The 13,337-nt window shown below is 41.1% G+C and overlaps 1 protein-coding gene across 14 annotated transcripts in view; it reads left to right on the top strand.

Annotated features, from left to right (window-relative positions):
• The window catches only part of mark3a (MAP/microtubule affinity-regulating kinase 3a), a 46,344-nt gene that overhangs the window by 22,245 nt on the left and 10,762 nt on the right, over positions 1-13,337 (top strand). For 11 of the 14 annotated variants that reach the window (XM_085392292.1, XM_085392289.1, XM_085392290.1 and 8 more), the window contains exons 8-14: positions 1,361-1,597; positions 2,003-2,143; positions 4,613-4,712; positions 8,305-8,417; positions 8,990-9,137; positions 9,828-10,045; positions 10,916-11,019. In XM_085392292.1, coding sequence (XP_085248418.1) covers positions 1,361-1,597; positions 2,003-2,143; positions 4,613-4,712; positions 8,305-8,417; positions 8,990-9,137; positions 9,828-10,045; positions 10,916-11,019 — 1,061 coding nt within the window. The remainder of the gene's footprint in view (positions 1-1,360; positions 1,598-2,002; positions 2,144-4,612; positions 4,713-8,304; positions 8,418-8,989; positions 9,138-9,827; positions 10,046-10,915; positions 11,020-13,337) is intronic. The other 3 variants (XM_085392291.1, XM_085392288.1, XM_085392294.1) reach the window with 1 other exon arrangement.

Genomic DNA, 13,337 nt, shown 5'->3' with positions numbered 1-13,337 from the left:
CATTCAGTTGAAAGTCATTAATTCAGATTAAAAGGGATCACTGTTATTTTTGTATCCAGCTGGTATTTGTATTGTATGTATTTCTACTTCAACTTGAAGTATTTGAGGAACTTGATCCCCATCTGAACTCCTCTTTCTGTCCTCAGAATCTTCACATTTAAGAAGCTGATATACTGTACATATTATATTAGGGTCAGTAGATTTTAAAGAGTTTGCTGTCCATCATGAATTAAAGGTCACATCAGTCCGTGTTTTATGATTCCCGTCTTAACTCCCATGTTCCCACAGATGAATCCAACACACACACAGCTAGTGAGGCTCATCTTTTCCCTTTTCCGACAGTGTCCTTGGCCACTATGGCCACCATGAAACAAATCTTTGCACCATAGAGGTGGGAGGAGTGTTAAAAAAAAAGAAAAAGTAGGTGGCCCTATAAATTGTCTACATGTTCTCCCGCCTCTTCTGTTTCACAGCCGTGATGCTCTCCATTTTAGTTCTCCAACTATAAATATTGATGCCTCTGTATTTTTATCTCGGCATCAGTGGGAGTAGCTAAGAGAAGAGAGGCCCGTGTATCTGCTCTGCCAGCAGCTGCACATCCAAAGTGTTTCCTCTGCGAAGCTTCATCAATGATCAATGAGTAGGGAGATGACAGAGCAGCACGGAGCTGCTCAGCGCGCGTCCAAATGTCACACTCGATGTAGAACAGGTATACAAGCCACATTTTAACCAAACACTGTCCCTCGGGCTTGTAGGCCATTTTGTGCCTCTGAGGAATTCTGGGCTTTTTGTGGCTTCAGCAGCAACACCTGCTGAGATTTTGACGGTCAGACATGTTGTGATGAGTGCTGTTTGCATGCAGCTGCAAGCCTCTCAGGATGTCAGTTCAGTGTTTCAGCTGGAAGGATGAGTCCTCTGTGTACTCATCTCAGCTTTCTAATTAGTCTTTCGCCTACAGCTACATGTCAGCAAAGAGCAGATGGCTGGGTTGAAATCTTCATTCATTCACAAAGGAGAAATTATGTGTTTTTTTAAAGCCTTATAATCCTGGATTTTTGGACTCATAAATAAATAAACAGGTTTTTGATTTTTGGCACTTTTCTTGACACTTTATGGACAAAATGATTAATCAAGCGACTGCAGAAAAAGTGCTTATCGTGTTTGGCTTTGTCTAAAAAATAATCACTAATAAAGTCTATCAATAATATCATCAAAAACAAACTTCATGCTGCTGAATGACAGCAATACAGAAGAAATAATTATTTAAACATTTTGGCCTTCATGTGGCTGCCTCTCCAACACTGACCAGTGTTCAGTGCTCAGCAGATTGCCTAAAAGTTACTGGTTTGTCTGTTCAAAGGCTGAGAACCTGCTCCTCGACGCAGACATGAATATCAAGATCGCAGATTTCGGCTTCAGCAACGAGTTCACTCTGGGCAACAAGCTGGATACGTTTTGCGGCTCTCCGCCGTACGCAGCACCGGAGCTTTTCCAGGGAAAGAAGTACGACGGGCCAGAGGTGGACGTTTGGAGTCTGGGGGTGATACTGTACACGCTGGTCAGCGGCTCGCTGCCATTTGATGGACAGAATCTTAAGGTAGCGTGTGGATGACATGATGCTGCAGCTTCTTTCTCATAGCAGAAGGAGAGAGATGATGCTCTTTCTCCATATTTTCTATAAATAAAAGTGACTACCTTATTATATTGGATCCTAGGTTACACAATACAAGATGTTTTTACATTTAGCAGTCCAATTAGAGCAACTGAGAAAGCGATAATAAAAACAATCGTAGTTGTCATTTAAATGCTGTTATATATAACTGTTGGTACTGTCTAGTGTCACATGTACCATGGGTTTATATGGTGCAAATCCTGTGGAAGCTGTTCCAGGTTCTCTTAAATGATTAAAGTAAAGCTTATGCACGATGTTACAGTCTACAAACCAGCCCCTACATTTCTTCTAGCAATGATCTGAGATCAGTCCGTTCATCCTTCTCTGCAGGAGCTGCGGGAGCGTGTGCTCAGAGGGAAGTACCGCATCCCTTTCTACATGTCCACAGACTGCGAGAACCTCCTCAAACGCTTCCTGGTGCTCAACCCGGCCAAGCGGGGTACTCTCGAGGTGAGGGAGGACGCAGAAAATGTAAATATACCTCTTAGTTCTTAACGCACTCCCAGAGCACGTCTGCACCATTGGAGAATGCCATCCATCCTCAAACCCCTCCTCTCAGTCCCTGCATCTCCCCACTGCATCATCTCCTCTGACGCCGACGGCGTCCTGTTTTGTGTGTGTGTGCCCGGCCCACACTCTACTCCTCCTCTTATGATGTTGTAACCATGAATAATGCATCGACGTTTTTGTGTTTGTGCCAAAATTGGCTTCTGTGATCACTTCTCTGCCTTCATTTGTGCCTCGAGTATACATCAGTTTTCAAGAGGGTGCATATAACCTACTTATTTAAGTCTGCGTCATTATGAGCACAAAGTACAGCTGCGTTTTTAATGCATTTTATTTATCTCCCGGTTTAAGCAAGATCAAAACGTGCAGTGTGCTAGCGAACACTTCAGTTCGCTTTGAGTAGAAACAGCACACAGTCCTCACGAGTACATTTCATTTTGCTTTAACTTAACAGGAACATTGCTGAAAACAATCCATCTGTTATCAGTAAATCTGGTGTCCAGAAATGTGCTCACACCTAAAATCCATCGAGCATCATGGATGTGAGGATTAGCTGGTTAATAGATGACATGTGAAATATCTTTGGCTTTTAATCAGCACATGATTCTAAAGTGAACATAATAGGAGTTCAAAACTCTTCTGTTAGCAAAATATAATATGAAATTGCCCGTTTGACTGTAAATGAGTTTCATTACATTGTTTTTGTAATTGTGCATTGCCTTTTGAGCAGCATATAATGTTGTTTGATCAAATATTTGGGGTCCAAGAAATCCTCCAGTTATTGTTAAGGAAGCATTTGTGCTTTTTGTCACAGTATTAAATAATAGATGAGCAGCAAAAGCTACAAAACTGTAAATGCAAACATGTTAAAAAAAAAACATTCATGTATAAGTAGAAATGTGTCTGTAGTACATTTCAAAGTTCCAGCAGAAGTAGGAGGATAACGAACAGCGGTGTTGTACGATCAGACTTCAGCATGTTCTCTGATGAGCCAAATGAAATTTTGACCTCTTAACCAAAAGCATTAAAGGTCCTCAGAGTCCACATACTAAGTTAAATATTACTGGACAAAAATAAATCAGTTTTCCAAAGTTGATTGACAGAAAATGGCAGAAATACCTGGACTTTTTATTTCCGTCAGAACATCTGCGGTGGTTGGAATAATCCAAGTGTTAAATGTAAGAGGAAGAGAGGACAGAGAGAATTGTTCCACAGATCAATGTGTGAATGATCATCTTTTAGCTGTTCACACTCCGCAGTAAATCATTCACACAAAGAAAAATCGTTCTTTTCACAGTTATTTTTGGCATGTAAGCTCTGAACTTGCTATTTAATCTCAAAGCTGATTTTTGCCTTTCATTTCAAGGAAATGGCTTTATTGCATTTTGCTGAATTCTTTAGAGCAGACAGTACGTGAGTTAAAATAAATAGTGCTGGCTCGAATGTCGGGGTCACATCTGTTGGCGTTTGATGCCACACGATTGACCTGGATTATGGCAGCCACAGCAGAGCGTGATAATTAGTTTGGCTCTGTCCTCAGTAAAACCCCAGGGACCAATTGATCAGCTGATGATTGATTAGCGAAATAAAATAAGGGTGCAAGCAAATGTGATGGAGCACAGTTCAATGTGTAGTGTTTCTGGGAAAGGACTGAATTGTAATTAAACCTGAGTGGAATGCCTCATGCACTCGACTTACTGTTTGATCTGTTATTACAGTGGATGTTAAATGCATTGTTAGAAATATAAATCTGTCAAGTTTAGACTTGAACTAAAATTTCATTTCAATATTGTTAAACTGTAACATCTGTCCACACCAGTTATTTTGGACTAAGCCTTTTCTGATAACACCAGATAATATTTGAAGATGCACCTTAAGAGCTACTAAAGGTTTAACCTCATGAGCTGTGGTGCCCCCAATTTATGTTGATTTGATTCACTTTTTTTTTTTTTCTTTAAAAGCTGAGACAAAGGTTATAGTTCTAGTATCATAGAACTACTTAGCAATTTCAGTGGGAGTGACTTCCTCAGTCTCAGCTGACTGCAGGTTTCTACAACCTTAGAAACAGTACATTTGCATAATGACTGAAACCAGCCCACTGAATAACAATGGACTGTGGCCTCACAGCCCATTGTTCGCCAGTTTCTCCCATTGAAAAGGTCCAGGTGTCCAGATGAATAGATCACCTTTTTTGGGATTTCCTTACCTGGAGGATTGAGCACTCTCAAACGTTTCAAACTATTAGTTTCTCACAGTTTATTCAGGTTTGCCTGTTTTGCCTACAAAACCCTGTAAACTTCTGTGCTGGGAAAAAAGAAAATGCCACTTTTTATTCGGTGGTATGCATGTGTGCCGTCGGCGTTTGTTTTTTGTTTGTTTCTCTTACGTATGTGTAGCCACATCTGTTCTAATTGTCTGTCTTTATTTTTACAGCAAATTATGAAGGATCGATGGATCAATGCAGGATTTGATGATGACGAGCTCAAACCTTACACTGAACCAGAGCTGGACATCACAGATCAGAAGAGAATAGGTAAGGCTGATGTTACTATTAATATCGTAACTGCTTTTTTGCTTGTTTGTTTTCCCCTTTTGAAGGATGGATTGCTTCATCATTGAAGTTCTTTTTAAGTCAGTTTTCTGACTTTCAGGCCTGTCATATACACTGTTCTATAATCAAAAGAAAAAAGTACACACCCCCTCCTTCTCCATTATTACTGTAAAAGCTCAGTCGGTAATTTTCGTCAGTAGTGAGAAGACGTGAGATGTCGAACGTTAGTGGGGTTACGGCTCCACAGTGCAGAGGCAGTCTCATTATTTCAGTGCTGAAGAGCTTGAAAAGGAAAAAAGATGAAACGTGACGATGAATAAATAAATTCGAGCAGCGCTGCTGCACGCAGAGAAGAGAACCAGAGAAGCCTCCCCATCATGCCCTGGATGAAAGCTCTTACATAACTGCAGCTGGGGTCGGCCGTTGGTGCACATGTGTCGGTGCGAACTCCCAATCACCCAGGAAAACGGAAAAAAGAAAGATGGAGGAGGGGAGAGAATGAGGTCTTGAAGTTGCCGACTAGTCTCTGGATTCTAAACAATGCCTGCAAAAGTTTACCTAAAATTATTACTGAATGAAAACAATGCATTGTGGAGCAGATGCTGTCTTACACAGGAAAAGGCTTCGAATTTTCAGTGTGGATGACATCTAATTTATCTAAAGGCTTCAGCAGCACAAGGGCCAATAGAGAGAGCATTTATTTTCTTAACACCAGGAAACACTGTGAACAGGCCAGCTTAAAGGTGAAACTATTAGCTGATCAATTTAAAGGAAATCCTCAACCTCGAAGGCCCCAAATCCTCAAATGCCTGTTACATTATTGAATTCATAACTGATATATTTATTTATTGGGGTAGGGGATGGGTGGACTCTTGGATAAACATTTTTCACCATTTAGTTTTTAAATGTCTGATTTTATGTGATGCGTGTAAGGAAGTAGTAGACCTGGAGGACATTCTCCATAATTCTTCCACAGTGACATGAGTCTTGATATTTTTAGTTTTGATTCATGCCAGCTGCATAGATGAATGAATGCATATGTGGCTTTAAACCTGAGCACATAAGAATTGCATGCCTCTCTAGATTAATTTTCTGTGCTTGTAGTATACTGTGTTGATTAACTGTGAAAAGCAATGAGCTCAGTGGGAATTATTTAGGGGAAAAAAGGAAAAGCACAATCTATCACTGACAGCGTGATCAGCTCATAGCTAAATATCAGGAGGCAACCAAGGCGCTCTTATTCCTTTAAAGGTCCTGGTGTATCTGAATATAGCCACACAGAACTTTTACATAACTGACCTAACCTGTGTAGCCTATGTCAGAATAACTAAAAAAAAAGTAGCGTTAACAGATGAATAAAGCCAGTAATGTTACATAATTCAAGCCTAGAAAGTAATCCTTTTTTCTTCTTAGGTAGAGTGTTACCAGATAAGTGTTAAAATGTCCTTTCTTCTTTCAGCTATGAGCATTTTGTCAAAGATTGCAGCCATAAACCATCTAATGAGCCGAGAATCAGAGAGGGAAACACAAGTGTTGGGACGCAGGAGTGTGAAAGTGAGAAAGATGAGCTTGATCCAACAAAGGACGGGAAAAGATGGCAGATCAGTGGTTCTGCCTGGTTACAGAGGCGCAGCTCGTTTTTTGCTCGCTTTCTCTCTTCCCACGCATGAAACCTGGTGTTAGACTCAAAGTGTTCGTGCCCAGGTGAAGTGGATACTTAGCAATTAACAAAGGAATGAAGATATTTTAAAATTATTGTGCTGAGCTTTTTGTTTCAAAAACTAAAATCATTAAAGCACAAAGAAACCCTCGAGTGGTGCTGAAAATTATACATTTTAAGCCTTTAGAAGTGTAGTAGAAAGAGAAGCCATGAAAATATTTAGTAGTAATAGGTAACATTTTAAAATCAATTCATAAACCCCTGAGGATGCCGGGTAAAGAGTCTGAAATGATGATGAAGCGGTCACACCTCTCTCTTGTTGTCAAGTCTGGCAGCTGAGTTTGTGGTTGAGAAATACATTTTTGGCTACGGCAGCACATCATCTGCACTAAAAAGAGTGTGATTTTAAAAAACGATCTCCTGTCGGACACAAACAGCCTGCACTGACAGAACGGTTACTGGCAGGAAGTCGGAGCCCATCACAGGTCACTGCGAAGCCGGTGACTCATTTCTACACCTTTCCTTGGAGACCAGACGCTCCATCTCTGAAGATGGAATCTGCATAAAAAAGCTCTCCAACGTGTCTCAGATAGAAGAGCGTTTTCAAAGATTTATAGACTGCACAGCGTGTAAAAAGCTTTCATGTGATGCATGGTGGCGTAACAAAGTCATATTTCCATTACTTCAGACGACATTGCTGCATTTTTTTTCTTTTCTTTACAAATGAGTGCTACAGTGAAAAACCAAGTGTTCCTACTACAATTTAATGAATTACATTGCAGGTATTTGCTTTTTACTCCTTACACGGTGTAAGTGTGCAGAGATTCATGTACCTTTTTTTAAAATGAACAAAACATGCGTGTACACACACAGCACAAATATATTTACAAATCATGTTGGATCTGTACAGCTTTACCTGGTGTGCTGCCACACATGTGACCTGGACAATGAGGAAGCTTAATGTCAAAGCTGTGCATGTCTTTCTCTGTAAATCTGTCTCCTGGGGACAAATTTGAGTTTCATACATTGCGAGTGGAGACAATTCTCTTGTGTCTTCGCTGCTTGACCAACATTGAAAGGGTAGGTAAGGGTTAGAAACAGATTCAAGTTTGGCTTAAGACTAGATCAAACTATACCCACAAATCACAGATGGACGATGATCTCTCCTTTGTTGGGACTCTTTTTCTCGTTTTTCACGCAGCTTTGATGTGTGGACATTCATTAAAAACTTGTTAGGTGTCTATTTGTTCAGATGAAACACAGCAGATTACATACCTGACTGCTCTGAACCCAACTACAGCTGTGATTTGGAATTTAAAAGTAGTCTGAGTTTAACTTTCGGATTAGACTTTCAGGAAAAAAATGTTGTCCTCACACTCCAAACCCTTTCCAGTCAGCATTGCTTTGCTTCAAAGGTGAACCAGAAAGGCAGGAAGTTGATTAGCTGAACTTCACTGCCTGAAGCTTCTGACGTTGCGTGTCTAGCTTGACTACATTACAAACTTCTAGTGTAATGTAGTCGATCCCGTGATATCCGCTGTAGCGCCACCGCATATCACGGGATCATAAACCTGCACGGCTCAGTCACCATAATAAACACACACAATTCTTGAATGTGCAAAATCACATTAAGAGAAGTCAGTTTAATAACATAGATTTGACATAAAGTTGATAACCACATAACTTTAAAACAAGTTTTTTAAAAGAAATAGTCATGTTTTGGTTTTGTGCTGTAATCGCCAGAGATCACTGTGAAAGGGTCTAAAATTAAGCACTCTCTCACTCACTTTGTGGTGAATGTAGACCCCAATGAACTGTCAATGATCGCAGTTATCTACAGTGTCCCTTTTAGTTTCAGTGGTGTCGTGAAAAGTGGTTATTAAATTGAGCCTTTGATCATTTTTGCTTGTGCAGACGTGATGGTCGGGATGGGCTACAACTTGGAGGAAATCCAGGAGTCTCTGGCCAAGATGAAGTATGATGAGATCACAGCCACCTACCTGCTCTTGGGCAGGAAGGCCTCTGAGGTACAAACATAACAAACGTCTTAGTTCTTCAGTCGTTCAGCTATCAGTGGTTCGTAAACCAGTGTGTGACTCGGCTATTTATAGACTTCTACCTTGTTTGCAGACTCTCGCCACATATTAAAGTGCATTAAAATAATTGATTTGAAGCATTTGGGGGCTTTTTTCCGTTTGTTAAGCCTAATGGTTTTAAATTTGATCATGTGAAATAGTTCGTTGTCAAAGATTTGGCATTTGGGGCATTTTTTTCAGACTAGCCGTCTGAAAAAAATAAGCAGTCATGTAAGTCCCCTTACTGTCCATGAGGGCTTGGTTCTGATGTAAATAAAGGTGCAGGAATTGAAACAAAGTGGGTCTGAAGTCGCCATCTGAAACTCTAAGCTCACAAATGACAGCTTTCTCACTCATCAGAAATAATAGTTTTAAAATGATCCTTTGTACACAAAAATTCTTTTGATCGCGTATCATGTGCCCTAGATTTTTGGTCTGTCTTGACTCATAAATCACATTCACTGTAGTAAAACTGTAGAAACTGAGGGTTTTTGTATGTTCTGTATGTGTCCTTTGTCTCTCAGCTGGAGCCCGGCGACTCGGCCTCCAGCAGCAACTTGTCTCTGGCCAAACCGAGGCCAAGCAGTGAGCTCAACGGCCAGTCGCCCTCCCACCTCAAAGTCCAGAGGAGCGTCTCCTCCAACCACAAACAGAGACGTTACAGCGAGCAAGGTGTGTTGTTTTCTTCATTGTGTGAAACACAGTGTCGTGGTCCTAGCTTTCCTTTTCAATGTCACGTGAAAAGGAACAGACTTGAAACTCTGCTGTACGTCACCTCTAATAATAAAAGTACTTTTCTGTCAGTTGCTTGTTTTCAGCTGATAAAAGAAGCCAAATCGAAACCTGTCACATGGTAGAGGCACTTTAGCCTTTCCTTTGTTTGCACAGCTCTGTGTTGTCCACTGTGATATAATGCTTTGTCAGTAACCTCAGTTTGCGATGCTTCCTGTCTGTGAGATCTGCAGCTTAAGTGGCAACGCTGAGAACCTTTTTATACTCCAGCAGAAACCCAACATTCAAACATTGTTAACTGTGATTTCAAAAACTGCTGTGGCATTTTCAGCCTTGTGTTTCTGATATTTTGGGAATTTAAGAAGACGACTTTATTCATTTAGTAAATGGTGAAACCTGATTCAAGGCCACCATGGATTAAAAGAAAAACAAACATTAATGTGATGATGATTATATTGTAAATTGTAACTATAATTATGTTTGACTAAGTCTGGGTCATTTTTTTTTTTTTTTTTCAAAATGTAGGTTAGATAGAACTTCTTTAAAAATTGTATTTGCTGACAGAGGTAGACGTATTCTTGAGTCATCCCGCAAACGTTACTCTGATAATTATACTTTCTCTTTCTATAGTTGGTCAGAACCTCCCTCCAGGGATGGCTCATCCGAAGAGGAGTCAGACAACTACTGCTGAGAACAGCGTGAAAGAGGAAGGTGGAGTCCAGCTCCGTAAACCGAGCATCCCAGGAACCCGCGGGGCACCACCCTCCAGCCCTCTGCTGGGCAACGCCAACAACCCCAACAAGGCTGACATTCCTGACCGCAGGAAAGGAGCCACCACGGCCCCGAGCGTGAGTGTTTCAGCAGTTGGCTTAAAAGTTAAACTTGATTGTTTGCTCTGTTTTTGTATGAGAGTTTTGGGGAGGGGGAGTTAAGCTAAATGAGAGTGTTTAGTGACAGTGGCTGTCATGGTTACTTAAAAGGAAATTCCAATTTTACACATCAGTGTGTACTTCCTGGCGTTGGGGAAGTCCACTGCATTTAAGGGGAAATAATGGTGTAAAGACTTTATTGTGTTCAGATGCATCTGTGAGAAAATGATGCATAAATGGGTAAAGCTTCCTCTAACAGGTGACATCACATGTGATCCCACCTTGTAAGGAAAAAAAACAAAAGATCAAAGAAGTGAGCAATCGACTCCTGAGCTCTGGTTTTGTGTGTCGATGTAGTTGTCCAGATTTACACAACGAACAATGCCCGAGTATTGTTTAACAATGTGATTCAGTCTCATGGTCTGGAGATTAGGAAATGTTTTTAAGCTGCACTCTATCACTTTAAAGCCACCAAACCATGACGTGGCAGTCTCTGTGTGAGTCACTTCAGATTAATCCACCTGTCCACATCGACCACAGTGAGCCTCTGTGGCGATACAAAATGTGACAGACGAGTACTACTAATATACAATCGAGTAATGCAAATGTTTAAGAGATCAAAGACACGAGGGACATATCAGTACAGTACAAAGGAAACAAGTTTTACTTCTAAAGTCTGCCGCATTGTTTCCAAGTTTAAACAAAACTCATTCGAATTTGGTGAGATTGGCAGCATGATAGACTGAATTTAAGTGCACTGTGCTTTAATTGCTGTAACACATGTTTCTTTGAGCCTTTCATTTAAAAAAAAAGGTCATCCACTGAAGCAATGCATTTGTCTGTTTGCAGAATAACACTGCATCTGCGGGTATGACCAGGAGGAACACGTATGTCTGCAGTGACAGAAACAACACAGACCGCCTCTCCGTCATTCCTAACGGGAAAGAGAACAGGTGAGAGGAGGATGATTGTAAATCTTAATCAGTACAGGGAGCAGAATTTGAGTTTTCCCACTTGTCAGTAAACTGTTGTTAGTGAGATCATTGTTGTGGGTCCTGAAGTCTGTATGTAGTTCTTTAGATTTAGATAAATACTGTTTTAGAGACTCTTCTACTCAACCTGTGTGAAAATGTATATTTGTATGGTATTTCAAACTCACACTCGTCGAAGTTATTTAAACCCCTTTTTCTTGTTAATAGAGGAAAAAAGGACCTACATGGGATCCCTAGAAAAGATTTCCTTTGTCTCAGTCCCTGATTTTTCTACTCCTTTCTTTCTGTTTACTTCCCCTTTTCTCATCAACTTATCTTCCATTTCTGCCTGTGTGTTTGTGATTCGGGGTGGGGTTTTTGTTTTTTGTCCCCCCCCCCCCCCATTACGGCATGACCAGCATGACTGAGATGGCTTGTGCCACTAGCCCCCCGTCTGCCTTTGCAGCCGCTGCATTCGGTGCCTCGTCCAGTTCGGTGCGGCTGAGGTATCAAACTGTCGGCCCTTTGTACGCTTGCCAGGCAGGCTGGGCCACACTGCCCCACTCCTACTACGCTCTGGACTACTGCTCGCCCAAGTAAGACGACAGGGTCTCCAAACCCCCCTGTCTGTCTCCTCTCATGTCTCAGCCCCTGTTTGGCCCCTTGCTAACCCACACATCCAGCCAGCTTCACACTCTGTAACCCTACAACTAAACCATGGACACCATTTCCTGCAACAAACAGTAAGCAAAGTGGTTTTTGGTGCCAGAGTCTGAAATGTATGCTTATCAGCAGGAGCAGGTAAAATGAATTGCTCTAATGACTGGTATACCTCAATAAAATATGTCCTCCTTCTTTTTATTGTTACTCTACCAAAGTCTAGCCGGTCTAACGTGCTGATTCATGGTCAGAATGAAGACCTTTTTAGATATAAACACGAGCTTTAGTGCTACTGTTTGGTTTACCTGATGTTTGGTAACACTGCTGAGGTGGTGTTGATAGGAAGAAGCATTTGTATACTCGGATCTGCAAAACACCTCAGTACGTATTATCTGTATGCTAGTGTTACTGAATCAAAAGAATCATTAGTTTTCCACAACATAAACAGACTTAAAAATGAGGCTTAGTCAAGGTGCTTGTAGTCAATCTGACATGTAACTGCACTGCTATAAAGTCAGACACATAGACTAGGACTAGCCACTTTCTTTTTCAGGAGGTGGCTAAATAAAGACATTTTTTTTCCAGATTTAATTTCCACAAAACTGTCCAAAATCCAGATGATAAATGAAGCAGGGAGACCAAGCAGGTCAGTTAGACAGATAAATTTCTGAGTGTTTATTTCAGACGCTGATCAAACCAGAGGAGAAGTGGAGAAAAATATGCATCTACACACTGAAATCGAGCGATAGGTTAAACTCAGTGTGTGATAATATTTTTCCATGTTTCCATCATCCCTCTGCCAGCCATAAACCAGAGGACCGCTTGGGCCCCCCCCCCTCCTTGCGACATTGCAGTAACGCACTCACACAGCTCTGCTCCTGATCTCTCCTCCATCCTCTGCTGTGAACTTTGACCCCTGATTTTCTCTGTCTGGGTCCTGCACCTGTTGGTCTCCGAAATGATGGAAAAGCCCCCACTGCTCACGGCTCCCCTGCTGTCCCAGCTTCCTCAGACCCTCGTCTGTTTCTGTTTAGACTCTTAAGTGATCAGGCTCACAACTCACTGTTTCATTGTACATATCAACAGCTTGACATCTGGGGTGTGAAATTAACAGCTCATTGCTGGTGAATTTTGGTTCCAGCTGCTTTATATACGTTTCCTGTTCTAAAATTGCTCCGAATTTAATGAAATAAATCTCACACACTGGCCTTAAATATTATCATAAAGATGTTTTGGTCATGTGACCTCACTTATACTATTTTTCTTGCCCTGCCGCCATTTTAATAGGTTAACCTAATTTTGTTTCTGCTCCCAGAAAGTCCCAACTCTTCAGTTTGGTCTCAAACAATGTAATGATCTTATAAAGATTTCTCCTGTTATTTTTCTGCTTTGAAGAATCTTCAAATGACTCACAGACACATGAGGACAGAAGTCCTTGTGGCGCATTAGTCGTTTAATCCAAAGGGAGGCACTAAAGCTGGGTTCTTAGACCAGATCTGTGCTGGAGCTCAGTTTGCACAAAATACTTGCACATCTGTGGGTATGAAATGCATAAAATTAATCTTCCAGCTGTATTTGTTTACTGATAATCTCTCTATCATAAATCTGCCTCTTGTTGGTACTACCAGACACTGCTTTAT

The sequence above is a fragment of the Rhamphochromis longiceps genome, linkage group LG19, assembly GCF_057381845.1.
Source record: "Rhamphochromis longiceps isolate RC_006_pf linkage group LG19, R_longiceps_female_GT1.1, whole genome shotgun sequence".
In the NCBI taxonomy this organism is placed as follows: domain Eukaryota; kingdom Metazoa; phylum Chordata; class Actinopteri; order Cichliformes; family Cichlidae; genus Rhamphochromis; species Rhamphochromis longiceps.
The sequence above is the reverse complement of the archived record's forward strand: the minus strand, read 5'-3'. Positions and strand labels throughout refer to the sequence as shown.